Source organism: Apus apus, chromosome 4, assembly GCF_020740795.1.
Source record: "Apus apus isolate bApuApu2 chromosome 4, bApuApu2.pri.cur, whole genome shotgun sequence".
Classification (NCBI taxonomy): Eukaryota; Metazoa; Chordata; class Aves; order Apodiformes; family Apodidae; genus Apus; species Apus apus.
In genome coordinates this window covers 88243157-88266236 of record NC_067285.1, presented here as the reverse complement: position 1 = coordinate 88266236, position 23080 = coordinate 88243157, and the positions used below count along the sequence as shown (strand labels likewise).

The window sequence follows — 23080 nt, the reverse complement described above, 5'->3', positions numbered from 1 at the left end:
GAATTGAGCAATAAGAAACATATTTAATGCCTTTTTTCTTTTTTTTTTTATTATATATTGGACCCAAGAGGTTAAGTTGGAATAGTAGCAGAGATTTCTTTTCAGAAAATCTAGATTGTTATAAGTTTTGCTTGAGGCAGAATATGAAAACATAAAATAAGCAATTTTGCTATTAGGATAACTAATTTACAAAGACAAGAAACATTACATTTGCAATACAGATCTTCCATAATTCAAATGTGTAAAAATATGTAATGTAGCTTGGCTAGTAAAAGAACTTACTGAGAAAGGGCGGAAAGCAGATCATAATGCTTCATGGTTTCAGCCAACGTATCAATAGCAGACTCTAAGGTCAGAAGCAGTTCTATGACAAAACCCTGAGGAAAGCCAAAGGTGATTATGAATTATGCAATATGTAAAAGGAAGATCACAGAAAATCTGCTGAGTAGTGATATAAAAATTAAAAATCACTACCAGTAACTAAATTATTCTTTCATGCTTCAACTAGAACACAACCCTGATGAGACTGCTCCAATTGCCAGCACAGATTCAAGACAAGAAAACTCTTTAAATTTATTTCTAAATATTCTGAAAATTCGGTCTGGTTTGCAATATTTTGAAGGACAGATTAAGGCTGGAGTCATTCACAGCCTTCATTACGCAATATTAAACATTACATCCACTTCTTTAGACATACAATGACACTAAGTTATTTGAAATATCTTTATTTTAAAGTAAAAAGCAATTGAATAAAAATACTTTTACATTTTACTGTCATTAAAATAATTCAATATGTCATTCAGGCAAACTTAGCTTTATAATAAAGCGGGGGAAAATGTCAAATACCTGAGCTTCTTCTCCTGCATCTCCAACAGTTTCTACTAGTCTGGAGAGAACATCAGAAAGCGTAGATGCAGTAAGAGGCTGCTTCAGAGCCCTGAAAATCTGAAAGGATCTCCCAGCATAATGTCGAGAGGAGCATGAAAGGGCAGTCTGCAAAGCAACTTCACTGAGACGATGTTCCAATTGAAATCCTCCTAGGAAAGCAAACAGATACTCAAGCAACACAATGCTTTATAAAAAAAAAACAAAACACAAACAAAACAAACTTAAATTTCATAGAGTAGGTTAGCAAAATATTTCCTAACTTTAAAATACTATAATCTTCTACATTTTTCTCAAGGAGTGTTACTGTCAAAATCGTTCCATGCATATGAACTTGTATTTCATAATGTTTAACATTAGAGGGACTTGTAGAGAATAAAACATCTATTATGTGAATAGCAAGTGTCCACAGTAGGCTAGTGCGATATTTCTCCTCATTCCTAAGAGATTATATTAAATCTGTTGTAACAGAACGTGAACTGAAGTGTGCAAAACACAAGAAAAATCTATTCTTTAGAAGGATCCAGAGTGATTTTATAGATAATCTGTACACATACAGGCATTAAAAAAAAAGTAATTAAGTTTGCAGACTTGAACATTCTATCACGCATTGACTGTCTTGTAACATACCTGAGCTAGACTGTTTAAATATAGACACCACATGCTTTAAAAACACAGTTAGCTGTTCAGCACTCTTTATGTTAGGGTTCTTGGCCGAAACATCCTCGTGATTCCAAAGTGGCCCTCTTTTCCTGAAAACATAAAAATAGACATATCAGAATATAAAACAGAGTCTTTGTCATCATTATTATTTAAATGCTATTTTAACCTTAAGGTTAACTGCAGAAGAATCTACTACCTACTGAAAGAAAGAAACCATTTGGAACTGCAGACAAATTGGAAAGAAGGTTGACCAACATTGTACACCAATATACAAGAAGTCAAAACAAGGTGAAAAGCAATATATCAGATCCAACTGAAATAACAGTGTAAGTTAAAGAAAAGATGTTCTCTGTTAGGTAATATTTAGTTATCTAAGAACCAGTACAACTAACACCATTATATACATCTTAAAAGCATCTCCTTTCTTCCCATTTTCCTCACATCAATACCCCCCGCTATGTTAAATTTAGGTTGATATAAAGGGTTTGGGTTTTGTTAGCATAATTAATCAAAAGCTTTGAGAAACAAGTGCGTTTTCAGATTTATCACATCTTGAAAACTTTATACAAAGTATCATAACAACAAGTGTTGCTTGTCTTAGAGATGTTCTTCACCACTAATTAATATTTTCTGAATAGCCAGCTGTCTACTATCAGGCAATCTGTAAGCTTCACACAAATCTTGCAGCTCCCTACATCTTTATGCATTCCAGCCCTAAACTTTTAATATGTGAATCTTTTAGATGAAACAGAGACCACTATAAAGCTGTGGGGCAAGCAAAGATACCAAACATGGCAAAAGACTTTTAAACATTCAGGACATGAAAGGGGGACCAAAATTCTCTGAAACTGTTGGGAAGTTAGTTGTTCATAGGCTGTATCACCAAAAACACTTTAGGATTAAATTGCCTCTTACTGGTGATAAAACAGAGATAAAATCAATGCAATGCTAAACAGTAACAGGTTTGACATATTAATGTCTTGACAAAAATATTGAAATCTTACCTTGAGGTAATAAATTCTATGAGAGTTTTCACTTTTTCATCCTGCTCTACTGAAATGTCAACCTCATTGAGGATTGTGGTGTGCAGATGAGAAATGGCAGCACTCGTATTTCCTAAACTGATGCTAGAAGAGGTAGAACTTGAACTAAGCCCTGAGTCTGTCATTGGGGAGGGCTGGTAATCAGGTATAAAATCATGAACACCTGCTGAAATAAAACCAAGATTATCAAAAGTTGTTGACTGTTAATATTATATACATAAAAAGAAAAAAACTTGCCCTCTAGAAATCAATAATTTAGCAAACATAATGAGATGGATGCAGCAATTTTAATAAAATCAACAAGTATGATATATGCCAAGTCTTTGCACGACTGGACCCTTAATAAAGATCTGCTAGATCCCTCTTTAAAAAGACAGTATTATTTTTTATTTGGTATTGGCAATATGGTGAAATAATATCATCACTCTCTAAGGCATCTCATCTTAATATAAACTACTTCCTAATAATGCCCAGCATAACTGACACTACTTCAAATCAGTGAACTCTAAGTATTAACTAGTGAATCAGTTCTAAGCAGAGCCTCTCTGGCTGCACAATGTTTCTCTGAAGATTACAATCTTGCTGCTCTAAGATTTTCTCTCCATGTAAATAATCACGTGGCAATAAAATACAACTGTCGTAACTCCTCACGTTGTGCCTGTATTTACCTATGAGGTGCTAGGAGGCAGTAAACTGGCATGGAAAAGACAGCCATTAATCTTTTACTATAACAACTGTACCTATGTTTGAGACTGACTGACATCCACCACAAATTTTCATTCTACAGAGCTGCTATTATTAGTTGGTTCAAATTAAATTTAGTATCAGCTTGTCTGACTCTGTGGTAGGCATGTATACCTGCCATCACCTCATCTTAATCCCTAGCTGGAAATGTTTGGTTCCAGTCTCAATCTAGAGCTTCTATCAGACATGTCACATCTTTAGATGGTTTTACTCAAAACCGCAAAGATTAGGAATGGAATAGTTTGTATAGGTCACCATAGAGGTGCACTAGTAAAGTTCTGTGAATAGGTTTACATAAAATATTTCCTGCACTATGTTCACTTTTCAATTCCTCATTGCCATGAAATTCAAATTAAGAAAACAGATTAATATTTTTAGTTACTGACAAAGACACTTCTGATGTGAACAAACCCAAGCAGGTTGTATAGCAATATGCTGCCACCTACTGAAATAATACAAAATACTGGGTTTCAACAAAATGAATTATTTCACATTTCTTTAAAAGCTACAATAGGCTCACAGCATCAAAATACTACTTTCATAAAGACATGTATATAAAACACATAATTTCCTGCATAACTACAATATTGTAATGTTAAGGTGAATGTGAAAAGGTAATGTCACAAAAGAGTATTCTGATAGCTTATTGAGCAATGCAATTACAACTGTCAAAAGTCAGAAATTTAAAGTTGCTATAAGCAAGTGAGAGATGTATCTTTATGATTTTTATTTTCTAGTGCATCATGAAAACTCCTGTACTACAGATCCAAACCACAGAGCTCCCTCTCCAGTTTCCACTATTATTTAATTATTCAACTGCACTTCTGACTTAGATGAATGGGAACAAAGCAGTAACTTGAAAAGTTTGCATTTTGACTTAATTAAAATACATTTTAACCAGCTAGACAGATCTGAAACAAATATGTTTTAATGCCAAGGGCCAATGAAAATATTAAAAACAACAGAAATTTTAATAATGTCTGGAAGAAAAGAACTTCCCATGTCATCATAACAAGCAACGCCTGATAAATCTAAAGCATACCTGTGAAAGTATAATCTAAATGGGTAGTTTGCTTAACAGTAAGCACCCTGGACTCATTGAACTCTCTGTTTCTGAGCAGGACAGAAGCAACAGACTGGACATTACTGCCAGATCCCATCACTATCAGCAGATGCAAAAGCAGTCGTTTACAATGCTCATAGACTTCAGAGTGACAGTGGTCAAAACCTAACATAAAATGAAAATGGAAAAGCTTTATTAAATTCAAAGGGCACACGGAATTCAGTTATTAAAAAAATTGCAGTATTCAAACAAATCTGTTATCTTTTACCAAATAACATCTATAATTCCCTAAATAACTGATGGTTTTTCAGTGTTTCAATATAAAACCATAAAAATTGAGTTTTACTGTGTCTTCTACAAGGAGAGGTAAAAGTGGCTCCAACAGCAAGCGCCTCTTAATTATATTCATATCTATCAATCTAAAATATATTTAGTTGAACTTTTAAAAATAGTGTAAATATTAACAAACTAATGAGATTTCAACACAATGGCAAACATTAACTTAAATGTGGAAGCGAACAGTTGCATTAACAGCTACAATTTCTAAGTTAGAAATATTTCCTTAAGAATTTAGTTACCTATAAAAATTGCATGAAGCAGAAGATGCAAGTATCCTCCCCATTCCACCTTGACACTATGGTCAACTATCAAGTCAGTTAAGAGGATCACTGCTATGTTGCATCTAAAAACAAAAAAAAAATTTGTTAGAATAATTAAATGTATTAGCTTTATGAAGAGCTGCAAATAGATTAACATGCTACTAACCAGAACTCCTTCAGACTAAAAAAACATCCACAAAGTTGTATTAAGGGAGGAGAAGAATGCTCACAAAGACAAAAAACCTTTAGCCTTCCAAACTAAAACTGCTAGAAATCTTAAAAAGTACTAGACCTGTGAGTAAAGTCATAGAAAATAAATATACTAGCTTTATCTGCTGTCTTTAAATCAACTGTCTTTAATCTCCTGTTTTTAAATTACTGTATCCGTGCAACACAAATTAAAATGTAATGAAGTGCCACCAGCACTGTTAAACATTTACCTGTGAAGGGACATGCCTGGAGGAGAAGTTTCAGGCAAGTAATCTACCAATGGTGACCAGCAACCTCCAGTAGGGGGGAAAGGTAGAGGTTCTCCTTGATTGTGCTCCATCACCTTCAACCTCCAGTTTGAATACAGAGGCATTGAATCACCTAACACAACAGATAATTAAACAAATAAACAAACAAAAATGTAATACCTTTCTATATCATATAGTCCTCTAAAGAAACAGTTTTGAAAAGCTGGGGGCGCAGAGGGAAACCAGCTGTAAACAGCAGCAGTTGGACACAGTTAAAAAAAAATATTTAAAAAAATGTTATTTCTTTTAGCAGAAGGATGATTCTACAGAAGTCACACACATAACAGCAAGATTTTGCTGAACAGGTTCATGAAAGCAATGGATGCACATAAGGAACATGGATGCACATAAGGAACATGGATGCACATAAGGAAAAGAAAAGGCAAAGTGATCCAATATAATTTCCTTGAATTTCAAACCTGATGTTAGATAGGGAGTTAAGGCTGGGTCCCAAGATCATTCTGACCTTATTTTGAAGAGGTGCATTTCATTATAGGCTAAGGAAGTATTTTTCAAGAAGCTAGCAAAAAAATGCACAAGCTCTACATGTGAGGTAATGCTGGCCTAATAGATGGGGTAACTCAGAACTTGCCACTTTCACAGCAGCAAAGCTGCTTCACAAAAGTCACCGCTCAGAGTATCAGTAAATTTGTCAAGGAAACACAGACATTTCATTTTTGATTAAGCAAACTTAAAAAATGGAAGAAACATCAGCTATTTGCTGTGAGAGTGTACTGTGTTACACATTCAACAGATTTTTCTGTTTTTAAATGAGATGTCTTAGACTTCAGAATGATCAGTTAAGGCTAGAAACAAATTAGGAGACTGTCCCAGCAGTTCAGCATTTCAGTGATTCTACCAGTCACCCTTTAGGAAGTGTAGCTGCAGAAGTTGCAGAAGTTCACACATGTACCAGCTCCTTACTACCTTCTTGACTGGAAGTGACACACTTCTGACTGATGTAAGATGAGAGTTTTCATCTGTTTCAGGAAACTCGGCATTGCTACCACAAATAGCAAACAACGATGAAAATTACCATAACTATGATATTGACCATCACCCATCCAGGCAGTAATAAACATACAGGCTGCCCAGAAGGTCCACCAACTCAGATTTTAGCAGATCTGCATCAGCATGCCCAGCCTTTAGAAATTCTGTAGAGGGCATTATGTTCCATCTTCTTGAAAGAGGCAACACAAACCACAAATTCACTCTAACCTTTATGGTCTGCACAGAATCAGTCATTAAGGAGTGCATAAGGACATCCTAATGAATGTTGCTTCAATACAGCGTCAGACACACTAGGTTCCATAGTGACATGCAATACCCAAAATGCAGAAATTTACATCCTGTTGTTCAGCAGCACAAGAAAAGTAAGGAAAAGGGAGTACTGTACCATGTAAATGTAATGTACCATTCCCAAACAACTTAACTGGTAACAGAATCACAGGTGCATAAAAATACTTAGTGAAACCTAAGAAGAAAGCCTGTGGAAGCACTATAATGATCTGGATGAGACAGAAATCTAACTGATTATCCTATGCAAGGTAAAAGTACACAATCATTTTAATTACTAAGAGCTTGCTAGCTGAAGCAAGAACTTCAGACAAGCGAGTACTCTGACAAAGCACACAGAAGGTACTAGTGTAATGCATCATTTACTGTCTGACCACTGTCCTCAGTTTTGTCTGATTACATGACCTGATTAGCTGTCCCTAGCATTGTAATAATGACTTTGTATCTTATGCACTGGTACTAAAGTAGCCACAGTTAAAAAGGCCCCATTAAAGAAAAGTCTCAAAAAGTACATGAAGCTTCAGAAGAGATTTCCACCTCTTTCCTCACCTCTGCACCTCAGAAAAAACAGACCACAGATGACAAAAAATAACCAAAACCACATTTTCAAAACAAGATTGAAAATTAGAGGTACACAAGATCCTTTTTCCTGCTGCATTTTCCTTTGCTGTGGTTTCTCAGAAGGCTTTGTACCCTTTTTTTTAAACAGGCCAAGGATTGCTATTGCTTAAAAGCACAACTACTTCTGATTTTCATTTTTTTAAAACTTTTTTTCCAATCACCTTTTTCCTTATACATCTCATCTTCCTCTTACTAATCTCTCTCCTGTTTCTTCTGCCTAACCATCTATTTATCTTTGGTATTGGTACTGGCAAAGCAAACAGATTAAAACTTAATTTGGGGAGAACTGATTCCAGAGGGCAAAAGAAGGGAAAAAAGTGTATTGGTTTCCTTGCACATTCTATTATAATTAAATATATGCTAGACTTCAATAGCAGCACTACGATGGAGGAATGTAAAACAGCCATGTTTTTTAATAATTTGTGCAAAAAACACAGGTAATGCCTATGTTCTTACACTCCGCAATCTTCAGCAAAAGTATGAACTAGTGAAAATTTTGTTTTCTATCCACATAAATATTTTTAAATAAAAATATTACTTTTTTCCTCTTCATATGATCCTCCAGAGCTGCTGCTGTAGCGAGATTCTAGTCTGTGGTGCTGGCGGTTTAAATTACTGTTCAACCCACTGTAGATGTCTAGATGGACATAACTGCAGGAGCAAATAAAGCAGCATTAGTAACTGACATTTTGTAACAAAAATTAATTAGGGTCTCTCAGTAAAACTGTACTTCAACAAAACTGTTATGTACAAATATTTTATCTTACAAGGACAATCATTATGATGCCAAAGCAACTTAGCTGTATAAGACACCTCCTGTAGCAATGTAGAGAGGGGAACTCAAGGAGATATTTCACTATAAACTGTATTTCTGTTAGATCATTTTAATCAACATTTATGTCCACTGAAATATTCATTACTATTATACATAATAAGTTCATATCACTTTTGAGTAGAATAGTGAAACCTCTATTTGATCTAGCACAGACATACACACACACACACACACAGAGTCCACAGTCCCTGGGGAGGTGTCAGACAACCATACAGTGCACTGCAAAAACTTGCATAGACTTTCAAACCTGCCTTCATTACTTCACAAGTTTCTTCAGTTCCAGCCCCCATAACAGCCAAATACTCATCTGTGCCTTGCTAGGCTGAATTCTGCATGACACTTTAGATTCCTCAGTCTTCTGTGATTTATGTTCACACAGCTCCCCCAAATTTATTTGAAATATTGAGGTTGTCTCTGACAACATATTTACTAATCTAACTATATGGACCTCTTATTATTGTGAGTGAAAATGTGGCCAACTGGGAAATTATATTGAAAATATAATCACTAAGGCTCTCAAACAAGTAGTCACAAAATAAACTGCTTTGTAGTAGAGTAGCTACTCTACAGTAGCAGCCTGTCTGCACTTTTTTCTGTGCACACTTTTTCTCATGCTAATTACAGAATCCCTACTCCCTTTTCACTTTATGGTTAGCTATCTCAAGTTTAACACAAACTGAGTGCATTCCCACAGTCAGTTACTGCAGAGCTCCAAGTCCACACCCCAAGCACATGTCAGCTGTTTGCTTTCTACCACCCTGACACTAGTACCACTGTCTGGCAAATTCTCCCCAGAAGATTGCTCTTCATAAGATCAAAAATTATAGAGGGAGGCATCTGTTCTAATGCTAGCTGGAAGGGACCTTCCCAGAGATAGCAGGCATCCAAATACCCTAACTGGGAGAATAAACTAGCTTTCAACACATGGACACTGTTGATTTCCAGTGAGCTAGGAAACAAATTTGTTAACATATACAATCCAGTTTAATAGTAGCTAATGAAGACATTAATAACAATATAGCCATAAGCAATACAGAGCCTGACTTGGATTGATCCCTTAGTTAATCTGGCTTCCTCTACAGTTTTTCTGTTGCTTAAAACTTATAAAAATACAAGTATATATTTCCTGCAATGTAGACATGCCTGAAGCCATTGAGATGCAAATATTTATAGTACCTACCAGGAATTCTGTAATTTGACTAAAGACTGCTCTTTGAGGAGATACTTACTTCTCTTCATTATTGTCTTTTATATGTTTACTGTCAGGGTTGCCATCTGGGGGAGCCACCATTGTATTGCTACTAGAAGTGGTACCTGTGGATTATGGACAAAGTAAAAAGATTGGTGAATAAAAAAGAAAAGTAGTCTTAACCACTTCACAATGAGCTTTTTTTTACCTGTCCATGCCAAAGGCCCTAAAGAGATTTACTCTACAGCAACTGGCACAAAAATAAACTGACCCACAGAAATTACTTTAACACACAAGAAAAATATGTTTAGATGAAAAGATTCTGAGCTGCTACGATCATTTCACTAACTGTAAAAAACCCAAAATAATCTATTCCAGTAATCTCTGAGTCTTCAACAGAGATTCAGTATAAAGGCTTCTTTCTTATGTGCTGTACCTCACAGTAATCTGTAAAATGTAGAAATCTGTAAAATGTATGCAGGTAACTCAACAAATCACTGATTAAAACCTAACAGCTTAGAGTGAAATTTTTATTAATTTATTTTTTAGAGAAACTTGCAAACATCACACGGAACAGATGACCACAATGGGAAATAATTTTGCACCTTCTCCACAGACTTGGTACTCTCAATTAAACTTAAGTGCAAGGGCCCCATAATTTTTTTCATACTTGTAAAACACTTTCATGAACAGGTGCCAAAGCATCCACTTTGTGATCCAGATAATCTCTATGTGGTACATCCAGGCTGCTTCATAACACTGACAGTTCTGCAGCACAAAAACAAGTCCTTGCTTAAGACACCCTTCCATCCATGTCTTTGTGGATCACTTTGAAAGTTGCTTCACCAAAACCAGACAGCTTTTCCCCACATTTCTCAGCATGTTCTTGGATTGACGCATGAGGTAGACACCTTTTTTATTTTCAGTGGGCATTTTTTAAAATTATTGATCTACTTTTAATTGTTAATTATTTCTAAATAAATTCTCCTATTAAGTTCACTTAAATACTCTTTACTAAACTTCTAGGGATGTAGCTTCTGTTTACAACAGAACTTGAAATACAATGACTTACATGGATTTAAAATTATATAAATTTCCCCAATAGTTTTGACTGAATTGATGTGATATAGTCTGATACAGACTGATGTATATAGACTGATAGAAGTGATATAGTTAGGGCAAACAGTGCAAGATGTGAACGTAGACAAAGTCTAACACATAGATAAATAAAATCAGTTCCTTGTGAACTTATCAGACGTTCTTTAATACGAACTCTGGATACACAAAAAACTGCAGATCTCATGAAACAAACTTTGAACCTTAATTTATATTTAGAAACAGAACATTGTGCTTCTATTGAATATTTACAGATGAACTCCTGTATTATAACTGATAGACAACAGCATGTTTATCATTAACAATAATATTTTAAGTTAATGAATTCTCACCTGAAGTGACAGAGGGGATTTTGTAACTGGAAGTAATGCGGTAATATGGTGGATTATCCATATGGGTGACTCCTGAACTGACAGGATCTGTAAGCTGAAGTTCACTCACCAGCTCTTCTAGTAGTTGCATTGTTTTATCTCTACCCAAATAAACAATAACTTTCTTTACCTGCCATAAAAAAACAAGTGTAAATATATAAAACAGTATGTACATAAGTAACTTTCTTATTGCACTCAATTAAAAAAAAAGAAAAAAAAAAAGAAAAAAGGAAACTCTGGGATTTGAATACCATGTGTTAGAATCAACACCTGCACTGCCAGGAAGGGTACCTGAAACATACTCTAGTTCTAAAAGCAAACAAAATTGCTTTCACAGTTATCAACAGCAGCAAGCTGGAAACATATCACAAGAGTAAGAAACTAAGTCTTGTGAGTTCAATGACAGTTATTTAAGAAACAAAAGATTTTCTTACAAAGGTTTCACCAACATCTGAGATCAACATTGGAGCAAATGTATTTTGATATAATTTATTTTTGATACATCACAGTTGTGTTCTACGGTATTTCTTGATGGCAAGTGGACTGCTACAGACTTACCACCCTGACTGAATTGCAGTAGCCAGCAAATTGTCTTAAGGAAGGCTCACATGTATTTTAAGTGTGATATCCTTTCTGGTTTATTTCCTTTTTCAAGGCCATCCCATGAATGCTGGGTTTAACCGGAACTTATACGGAAATTTTGACACAGATGTCCAAAGTAACTCAAATGAAATAAATGGATTTTATTTGTTCATAGCATTTAGTGGTCATAAAGTATGGGGTGACACAATCACACATTTAGAGATTTTCATACTAGAAATCCTACCTCTCATTTTCTGTTTGCTCATCTTTCTGTTCGATGCACAATTAATTTAAAAAATATCAATAGTACTTAAGAGACACATATCATATACTCACATAAGGCAAAAGGCTGGGTTCACTATTCACTCCACAGATACTGATCAAGAAGTGCAAAATTATTTTCAAATTTTTTGGCCAGCTGTCTGCCAAAGTAGTCCACACATTTTCTATCTCTGACCAAGCTACTTCATCACCATACTAGAAAACAAAATAAATATCTCTCCTGTAAACTCCAGTAGAAAACAATGTATTTGAAAATGACCTGTATTGACCAAGTGGGACAGGCTCTAGAAAATGGAGACATAAATCCTAGAAGCAGCTCTTTTTCACATTCTAGAATGAAGCTTTCACATATCTTTGCATAAAAACACATTTTAAATAACTATTTTAAATATATATAAATATATAAAAATATACCTAAACATACCCATACAGATATTTAATTATATATAATATATAGCTTTATACATTATATAAAATATTTATGTGCCTTTCTTTCTATTTATTTTATAGATAGATAAATAGATAGATAGATAAAATATATAAAAATTTAGGTGAGATTCATACTCCCAGTTGCTGACAATCCTGAATAAAATTCCATGGACTACAGGCTGTCAATAGTTTTTAATTTGCAGCTTAAAACATGATCTCTCATCAGTAGGACTCAAAGATATCAAGAATTGTCAGGAACACTACGTGTGACCAGTACTTTTTCCCTGCTGGAAGCAGCTACCACGGGAAGTAGGAGGAGGGTCTAGTAGCCTTCTGCAACAAGATCAGTTCCAAAACTCCACTTCGAGATCACAGATATACAGGTGACTTGGTATTATATCCAGCCATACGTCTATATTGCAGAACAATGGCTATACACTTTTACTATAAATAATAATTAGTGTACAATTTGTATTATATATTACTTATTTCTTGTAATAACTCAAAACTATATGGTATAGTTTGGGAATACATAACTAACTCATCAAATATGTACAGTAACTCTTGAAAGTTTGGTAACACAGTATCTCTGAACAGTACTCTCTCGCTCCTGAAACACAACCTGCTGGAGTAAGACAGAGCACTTCAGTACTGAGTTTTACCTTTGCAGTCATATACATGAGATTGTTCAGAACCATAGCTGTAGCTTGTGGGGATCCCCAGCCTTCTCCTCGTAGCCATCGTCTACTGTTCACCATCATTTCTCTGTCTTTCAAAGAATCTTCCTCATCTTCATCTTGCCGACGAATGGTTGGCAAAGGTTTCAAGTCTACCAACTCAATATTGTTCATCCATGGCAGCAGATAGTGCAGCATCACTTGTCTCCCAGCTGGGTGAGCCGTCTGGATTCTCTGACTTACTTCTGTCATTCAAAAATCAGGGACATACATGAATTGCAAATCAGTAATGAGAATGTTTTGGTAGTAACAACCACAACCATGAGCCCAGCAGACCATACTGATATACGGTAACGCTGATACAGACACCATTTTTTTGTTTAGCTGACTAGCACCATTTCATAAAGTCCACAGACTTCAGCAGAGCTAACTGAAGACACTACTTACAAACAGCATATTGATGAAACCGTATCATATGCATATATTCCTCTAATAGGAGGAAGGAACTTAAACCCTAGAGCATGCCAAAATCTACCAACTTTGGGGAAAAAAGCACGTAAAATCTTTTCTTCCTCATGTTAGTCCTAATAGTTTTTTTAATTAATATTAAATTGTTTTAAAATTCAACTTAATAGTTTTAAACAATCTACAGTAAATAAAAAACACTAGAAAGAACAATAGAAGAATTATTCTTTAAAAGGGTTGTTAATTATTTGTCTAATTTATTTTTCATGGCTATCAAAGTCAGTAAAATATCTTTGTTTCCTCTTGAATATATTACAAATACAAGTAAACCAAAAAGTCTCACTCAGTTTTTTCCATATATTGTTATCTTCTTGTCCTTGTTTCAGTAGATTACATATAAATATATTCTTCAAAAGTAAGAATTACACATTTTGTACCATGCTTTTGACCCAGTTAAGATTTCTGTTTTGTTTTACAGCCATACCTGAGAAGATAGCAAGTGTTAGCTCAGGATAAGTCTTTGCTAATTCTTCTGATAGTTGATAATACGACATGGAATACAGATGTGGTAAAGGAGAAGGCTGACCCAAGACCCCATCCGTCCGCTGAACTTCCAGTTTGTGAGCATAACGGAACATCTTTGGTTCCAAGATCTACAAAAGTAATGTTCAGAATTTGAAGCTAAGTTTAGAGCTACAATGGGAATCTATATATAAAATAATTTTTAAATTCACGTATCTACTCTAATTTAATGTTTCCTGTCTAGGCAGATCCCCATACATCTACAGCATTCACCAACACTGTGGTAATTTCATAGAAGACTAGCTAAGACTCACTGCACTTAATGAGTTTCCAGCAATACAATTCAGAAACATACCTTCACAAAATGCCACAATAAATAGAAATTTCTCTATAACAAAACGTGTAATACTATTGAACACTTGTATTTCCAAACAGTATCCATTTCTGCTCATCTGTGAGACCTGGATAGGAGAATTGTAATCTCTGATGTGCCAGAGATGCAGTTGGAGGCTAAAGCCTTTCAGTATTTTCAGTCAGTTTTGGCTGATCTCAAGCAGTGGTGCACACTGGAGAAGAAAGATGAGGCTAAATAGGAGGATGGAGCAAGTGCAGACATATTAGAAGAGGTGTGACTTCAGTGGAGACTTATTTAAACACTCCGCCTGTAAGATTAAGCTTACCCCTAAATGACCTTGGAAAAGAATATACAAAAGTGAATTAAACTGCTAACAAGATTTTCACTATCACCTCTCCACAAAGATGGATGAAAAAATGTTTGGTGTTAATTCAAAAATCAGAAGACTGCTACCCCAGCAGAGACAGTAAAGGGACAGGCAGCAATATACATCTCTCCGAGGTGCTTTTGGACAAATGGAGCTATATATCACTCTTTTTCATGACCAAACCAGAAGAATTTTCATTTAGGTTTTGCCTCTTGAAAAAGCAGGTATTATGAAAATGGAAGTCTTGAGTGCTTAGTTAATGAAAACAGACACACTTCCATGCAAGTCTATTCATGCCAGATATGGATCTGGCCTAAATACGCATTCAAATAGAGCAGAAAAAAAGACACACACTGTATTTACTTACTGGAGGGACAACCACATAATGACAGTTTTATTTTTTTAAATGCACTGGGAAGAATCTTATTTTAAAAGAAGAAAAAAAGTAGCTTACAAACCTGTAATAGTTGCATAGCAACTTCATAGATAGCCCTAGTAGAATCAGCTGCTTTAAATAGTATCAGATTCAGAAGGGTCACTGTATCACACTGGTAATCCCTAGGGAAAAATTGCAAGCATAAAATAAGTAAAAAGATATTTAGCTTTTTTAATTTTTAATGTATTAAAGCTTAATTTACAGGAGATAGGGTATAGGATAACATTTTGAAAATTTTCTCTGTTAACACATACACACAAACAGGGATGATCTTTTCTCTTTGGGGGAGGAAAAAACTCAGTTCTACATGAAAACACACTTTGAAAATTAAAGTTCCAAGTTTTGGGAAACACTGTAGTACCTGTTTTGGAACACACTGGCTATGGCTTTAAAACAGCCAGCTGCTACCCGCTTGGAACCTGTGTAACACCGGTCTACGGCCCAGTACATGAGGTTGCTCTGGTCAGGGTTGAGTTCCAAGAGCAGCATGACTGCCTCACAGCCTAGCTGGTGAACCTATATTACAGGAAAAAAACAGTATCTATTTATAAATGCAGAAAAATAGACTAACTTACCAAAATGGCATAAAAAATGGAAATAGATATTTAATAAAATACAATTTAAAAACAATGGCAACATGCAAAAATTGTTCCATTTAAAAAAAAAAAAAAGACCTTAACTTAAAGACCTGCTTAAAATAAGAGGTAATTCTATCCAATTGTTTAATGTTCAACTTGCACACAGTGATAAACTACTGAAGCAAATAACTAGATAGCTCTACTGACTTTTTATTTTCCTCAGTATAAATGCTACCTTTAGCAATTCTCTCATTTACTACAAGCTGAACACTGATGTGAAAGCATCAGATACAGAAAAGCACTTTTTAGATGTACAACTTAGTCTCTGTAACTCCACAGTCTCAATAGACTGTACAGACTCACAAGAGTTCACGTTCAAAATCTCATCTCCTTTGAATTTTTAACAGATCTGCTTATTGCTACAACTTACCTAGCTGATTAGCTTATAAAGGATATACAGTATTCCACTCCTTTACCCCCTCCTCTTCCATTCTGTTTGGTCTGTTCTTAGGCTGTGATTAGGTGCTGCCCTCCTCAGTAGGGTGAATACAGATATTAAGGACAGTGTAAAAACATGCACTATCAAACCAGCTTTGAGCTGAAGACACTCCAAAGCATTTAGACCAATCTGACAGCAAAACTCATTCAAGCACATCTTGAAGGCACTGGTAATTGCAAACCGATGCTGACGTTGCCTTTATTACCTTTTTATCTTGTGAATCCAAAATGTTATCCAGCCATTTGTATAAATAGCCATCAGATGAGAGCCCGACATTATCTGCAACAGGGCCACAACACAGTACAGCAGACATAGCCTTTAGAAAGTAATTGAAAAACACTACATTTTAATAAATCAGATACAGGAAATAACTTTACCAAGTTAATTAAAATACCAGAAAACGAACTCCTGCTCATTCGAAGGAGGAAGATCAAGGCTTACAAAGTACTTCTTAAGAAATTATCAGATAATATTTTTCTCAACTCCCAAATGCAAGGAACCCTCAATACTGAAATGCCAACGTATGTAACAGTTAACATGTCAGTTTGATCGTTAATATACTTTTACATGAAAGCCTTTCTCCCTAAGCAACTGAGAACTAAAATCACCAGAAGTGAACATTTAGTAGTAATCTTAAGAAATTCCTATAGCAGGTGCAACAGTTCGGAAACAGCCCAACTGCCATAAATTCACATGTAGGCAGAGGAGAAAAATAACTGAGTCATGAATGGCAATAACAGTGTGAAAACCACATTTAAAAAAGCCCAAATGTTAAGTTTTAATTAGAAAAGTTAACATAGTAATCTATTTCCAATATTCAAAAGGTGCTAAAATACCTTTAATGCACAGTATTGGTGTCTGTTTATTCGCATGTTTCTATCACTGTATCTGTCCAGTGGAGTAAACATGATACTAAAAGGACCTGCCCAATGACTGAACAACATAAATAGACTGTGGCGTAGACTCTGCTGGGGAAAGACACTTCTTCTCTGATGTACTGTAAGATAAGCATAAAGTCAGAAACACTCCTCTTGTCATTCTTTAAAATAAAACACATAAAACAAAAAAAGAGCCAAACAATGAATATAGATGTAAAGACACTATTTCAACATCATCAAAGCTGTGTGTAGGTTTACTATTGTCCTGTTTAATGCCACTAGTTTAGAAGCATAAGCTATTTATTAGTCTAGGAGATACAAATGCGCTGCCAACCAACAAGACTTATGGTAAGAAAATTACTTGTATGCTCCCAAGCAGTATAAAAAATCTCTCTTAAAAACTCACGCTGCTGAAGTTACACACAAAACTGATGGCATAAATTATTTTTATGAAAACATTCTGAAACTTCAGAGAAAAAGTGGATTTTAATTTTTTTTTAATGCACTGCATATCAAAGACAGTCATCACAAGTTGTTAAAGCATTTTTACATACCTGGAACATTTTGAATGATATTTGCCACTAAGGCACTAAAATGGCATCGGATATCTTTCAATGTATCAGAATCCTTTTCGTTTTCTGCTTCTAGGAGTTGCCTCGTTAGATCAACATACTCAAGTAAAGTGTTGTTGAGGGAATGTGTTTCATTATCAAGGCCACCACTTGCACTTAAAAATAAAATTAAAAAAATAATGAAATAGCATGATCAATACATAAACGATTTTTGAAAAAAAACTTTTTTTTTTCTCTTTAAAAGCTGCAACCTCATTACTGCAAATATTAAATTTAAAGTAATTTATTCACCCAATTATATTTCGGTTTTAAATAAAAAGCTCCAGAGTGGGGTGGGGGAGCAAATTAATAATCAAGTCTCACTATTACAAGTCACCCACCCTTCCACAGAATCAGGTTCCTATATTAGAGACAAGTATTGAAAACAGTAATAAAAAATCCCAAACAACCATGCTCTCCTTCCCAAAAAGCCTATGCAATTTGCAAACCAGAAGAAACTAATTACTACTGCCTGACTACAAACATCTATATTACATACTGATTTTTGGGATTCAGCCAATATGTTCAGTACTTCACGACATACTATTGACTACTAGCAGATTAAAGTAATTTATTAATTTTATATGCTTGTTTTGCATCCTCATTGCTTCAGTGTCTGACTAAATGTCAGTACTAAACTAAGTAAGGAAATTAAAGACTGCATGTGATTCAAATATGCCCTCTTTTGCATAACAATTGTTAGAAGGGTAATTACTTTCCTCTCAGCTCCCTCCACCATCTTTCCACATTTGTACTGAAGACAACTACCAAGCATGGTAGTTGGTTTGCACACCAAAGACAAGATGAGGAGGTTTATGGTAGCCCTTAATTGCTTGCTAGCTTCCACCACAGAGTCAGACTGTCCTTGGAGAGAAACGCTGAGAAAGTTCCAGGGTGCAGACTGCAGTTAAGAGATATTTACATACGCTACTAAACACCAGTGAGCATCTTAAAAGATAAGAAGGGAGAGTATGATTTTAATGGCTACACTCTGAAATATCAGTTTCCCACAATGCTGAAAAGAAGAAAGGCATTTTAGCAATGCTTCTGAGGCAACATTCTAAAACATATACTAGTAGCCTGAAGACTGAGAATTGCACACTGATTACATTGATATTCATTTATTGTCAACCATAGCCATGTCTTACAGAATGGGAAGAGCTAGCCTAACCATCTCCTAGCCCGCTTGCTCTTGTAAAACTCCATCTGCATAGAAAAAAACAACTTGAAGAGACCTGTAAAACGTATCCCAGAATTTTAAGTCTTATTTCAGTGTCCTTATACAAGTAGGGTGAATTGAGAAAAACAAACCCTAACTCAGTTAACAGCCTCCCTCATAAAAAAGAAGGTTCAATATTAATGAACAGTAGCCTTCTATGCATAGGACATGCTGACTAGCACCAAGATTCCAGGTAAGGAAAAATTCCAGACTTGCATTTTCTCATTCACATAACTGGTGCAATGTTTGAACACACACACACACACACAAGAACAAAAAGGAACATGACACACTGTGTCTTCAAAGCAATGTCCTGGGAACAGCAGCATTTTGACTAAAACATAAACCACTGCGACAAAAAGCCTGGGGGAGGGAAGGATTAGAAAGCCAGTGTAAGTTTCATAAAACCATGGTTATTTGTTTAGCAGTATACTAAAACTCACTGAAAAATTTTGCACGCTTGTTATACTGGGTCATAAGAATATGAGTGACTTAATTCAGAAGTATAACCAACATTATCTCATCAGTGCTGCCCCTACCTGTGACTAATGACACCAGCATCTGCCAACAGTTCAAATATTCGTACTAGTTGTACTCGTAAAATATCTCGACGCCTGCGTCGTTTCATGTTCTGTTCAACAGAGGAAAACAAAATTAAATGAAGCAGAGGAAAAACAAATAATGAAATCAGCATGGCAAATAAAAGCATTATTACAGATGTACAACAACTGGCACCAACTATCAGGGGTGCCAACCTTTAACGATGAGTTACAAAAATTGCTACCAATTTTAATAAACCAGACAACTAGTAAGATTTTTTCCTATTGCAACTCCAAGATATACTAGGTTTGCTATTTTATGTAGTATGAAAAGAACGTTTTTTATCAGTCTCCTGTTGCAAAGTGCAACACATAAAATGATTAATTGAAGTATAAATGCCAGTCTTTCTACATATTTGCATGCAAGGCTGACTAGACACACTGTAGTCCAGCAACATTTTGAAACAGAAATGATGCTCCTTCCCATCAACTCTACTTAATTACAAATGTATTACTAATAAGAACATGAGTTACTACAAAAAATACTGAGTAATCATATCTGAGTTTGTGTTTGCAGAGTTTATTGTTTCTATTAATATCTACTAGGGCTCCTAAACCCTGCTTTAAAACATACTCTTCCATGAGGAAATTTTTAGTCAGAGCAGTCAGCCAGGTGAGATTACAGCCTTTTGCAATTTAAAAAACAAACAAAAGTTGGTAGACAGTAGAACTCAATCCTATGTCTTAAGTACTACTAATTGTGGGCATGTCACTGATGATACAATGAAGTAACAACTGTGTAAACTACACTTAGGTAAAAGGAATTAAAGGAATGTAGAAAAGGGTACAGTACTTTTTTCATCATTTGAAAAAAACCTCTTTAATACAGAAATAACACAGAGCTCAAAACAAACACAGAGCTCTTCTAATGTAAACACCTCACAATAATTTTAAGAAGTAACATCTCACCTTTTTATCTGGTATACTGACAGTTTTTAGGTTCAGCAATTAAACACAGTAACTTTTCTTGACTACCATTTCTGAGAAGACAGTTAAACTACATACTGAATACAGTGGAAAATATCTAATTACCTCTGGCCTTCTTTCAAGTGCTTCCTTAATTATAGGATGTAATTCTTCTATTAGTTCCCTGAATTAAAATAAAATAAATAAGAAAGATAAAAATAACAATTAAATTAAGATCTCATCTGAAAGAAGTTTCACTGCAACTAGTGTTACAATATAACTTAAAAACACCCTCAGGTTTTCCTTCTTTACCTGCAGGTTTCTGAAATAGATCCGCATTTGAGAGACATGCTTCCTAGGAAGATACTTTCCTAATTTAAAGACAGACTACCAAACAGATGTCTCAATAATTACACATGAATTTGCATTCATCATGTTTTATGCTGTATTTCTGTCACATATTATATTAATTTATTTTCATATTCAGTGTTTAACAAAGCCTTATGAAGCCAGAAGATACTATTAAAAAAATTAAATCATACAATGCTCTTTTAGTTGTCATGAGTTGTTTCTTTACGGCAAATCATGCTATGCTGACAGAAGTCAGACTAGTCTCTGTGAAAACTGAAAAGCAATATGCTTCAATGCTGTGGTTACATTCCCAAGTTGTTCTGAAGCCACACAGTCTTTATTAGCACTTTAATACCACTCAGCTCCTTCTGCCAAACTGAGAATCTTTTATGACGCCAGAAAGCAGGCAGGGAAAAGGGAACAACATTAGTAGTAGGGATCTGTGCAGACGCAATGCTAAGGTAAAAAGATATTTGTTTTACTTTAATATTTGTTAACATAGTAACCATATCCTCAAGCTTACATTTGTTGGGAGTGTGACAGATTTTTCTACTTCCTGTGTTACTGTAATTCAGACATATCAAAAGCATAAACTACTTCAAGTTTTCATGGTAAATGCTTGACTCCTCTGCTACATCATTCAAAAGTCCTGCTTCAGAGAGTGGGTTCCAGGTGATCAGAAAGCTGCACAAACTTTTGCAGTGCACTCAATTATGAGAGATTTAAGCGTTGCTAGGGATTGGTTTACACTTTCAAACACAGACAACTCAGAAATGAATATGGAAGAAACCAGGGTTTTTTTGTGCTAAAACATAGTAAAGGGTCAGGTTTCAATGGAGAGCAAGAGACATCTAGACATTTTCATGTGGTCAGTAACAGAAAACAAAAGAGAAAAAGAAGAACTACCAAGTTTAAGTGGACTGCATATACATATAATCTATAAAGAAAAAAATTCCCAAGTAAAACATACCAAGCGAGGAGGAACAGTACTTAAAAAAACTAAAACAACAAACCAGTAGAGAGCTGCATTGGTGAAGGATGGGCTACACTTAGCATCTGGTGTGAGTATGCACAATGGACAGAGGAAAAAAGCTAGTAATCAGAAACAAAACATGTAATTCCAAACAAAAAAAATCAGAAGACTGATAAGGATTAGATATATTTAAGTTTGATGAATGAATGGTTTCTAATTTGGAAAACAAGGATTTCTGGTGAAACTCTTTCTGAAAGCATTTTCTAGACTTGTAGAGCACAATTATGATTTCAACTGTTCAGCAGATCTTCAGGGTCATGGGACAAAGTCTTGCTCTACTCCTGGTAGAAGAGTAAAGTCAGGTATGATATACAATTAGAAGATTATCAAAGGAGTAAAACAGAATACTATAACTAACAACTTGGTGTTATGGTTTCAAATACATCTTTGGCTCCTCATCTGCCATAATATCTCATCTCTCCAGTTTTCAAGTGATTGTAGAGAAGCAACATTTCATTAAAAAATAAGAGAGATAGCAATCCCTGATTTCTTCTGCAGAAGCATAGTTGCTACAGCATGGTACAACTTCGTAACTCTTCATTTTAAGAGGCTGGCTGCTACCAGGGAACATCTGATGCTGAACATTGGCATTCCCAAGAAGTTTTTTCCCCTCAGATGTTCTGGCTCTTCACCCACTCTCCATAAAGAGGGAGCTGTTAATTGAGGACAGTGGCACAGAGATGCATCTTAAAACTCACAACTTCCTGGCATGGAGCTGTCTTTTCATCTCAGTGGATTTGTACGACATGTTGAGAGTAGAATATATTAGGATCTGAAGAAAAGTCAATTTCAGTTGAGGTAGGAATGCCAAGATAGCTAGGAAGGCCACTTCGAATTTGACACTTATATAAAGACTTGTCACAGTAGGGTAACCACAAGTTTTGGACTATGTGCTGAATCCAAGTATGTTGAATGTGATACATAAAATTAAACTGACAAAACAAGTGACTTGGCATTTGTGATCTACTATTGTAGATCACGGTTATCCGCACCCAAACTAATCCACATGGACTTGTCATCAGTACACGAATGAGAAAGGTGCATTAGTTACGAAGTTACAGGAAATTTATTCAAGAAAAAAAAAAAAAAAAAAAAAGAGATGGGGGGAGACAGATGCACCACAAATTTCAGAAACTTCAGTAACAGTCAGAAAACAGCTCTAACTGGTATTTTTTTCAGCTTGATCAAAAAATCTCTTTTTAAAATACTGTTATCAAGAATTTCCTACACAAGAAGAGCTCAGAAAGATATGTTTGTTGGCAACACCAGTAAGGACAGTTTAGTAATTCTTAAAAACATTATTTCAAATGTTAATAGTCCACAGAGTCTTTTCTTTTGTATAAGGGCA

The 23080-nt window shown here is 35.2% G+C and overlaps 1 protein-coding gene across 5 annotated transcripts in view; it reads right to left on the bottom strand.

The window, feature by feature from the left end:
* Nucleotides 1-23080, bottom strand: part of FRYL (FRY like transcription coactivator) — a 162932-nt gene that overhangs the window by 37620 nt on the left and 102232 nt on the right. For 4 of the 5 annotated variants that reach the window (XM_051617266.1, XM_051617268.1, XM_051617269.1 and 1 more), the window contains 20 exons: nt 20475-20532; nt 19383-19474; nt 17568-17740; nt 16972-17132; nt 16341-16451; nt 15420-15574; nt 15081-15180; nt 13863-14031; nt 12899-13158; nt 11862-12002; nt 10905-11073; nt 9497-9581; nt 7971-8083; nt 5438-5588; nt 4977-5080; nt 4378-4563; nt 2553-2757; nt 1516-1637; nt 847-1037; nt 283-377 (listed from right to left, as the gene is read on the bottom strand). In XM_051617266.1, the coding sequence (XP_051473226.1) occupies nt 283-377; nt 847-1037; nt 1516-1637; nt 2553-2757; nt 4378-4563; nt 4977-5080; nt 5438-5588; nt 7971-8083; nt 9497-9581; nt 10905-11073; nt 11862-12002; nt 12899-13158; nt 13863-14031; nt 15081-15180; nt 15420-15574; nt 16341-16451; nt 16972-17132; nt 17568-17740; nt 19383-19474; nt 20475-20532 (2841 nt within the window). The remainder of the gene's footprint in view (nt 1-282; nt 378-846; nt 1038-1515; nt 1638-2552; nt 2758-4377; nt 4564-4976; nt 5081-5437; nt 5589-7970; nt 8084-9496; nt 9582-10904; nt 11074-11861; nt 12003-12898; nt 13159-13862; nt 14032-15080; nt 15181-15419; nt 15575-16340; nt 16452-16971; nt 17133-17567; nt 17741-19382; nt 19475-20474; nt 20533-23080) is intronic. The other variant, XM_051617270.1, reaches the window with a different exon arrangement.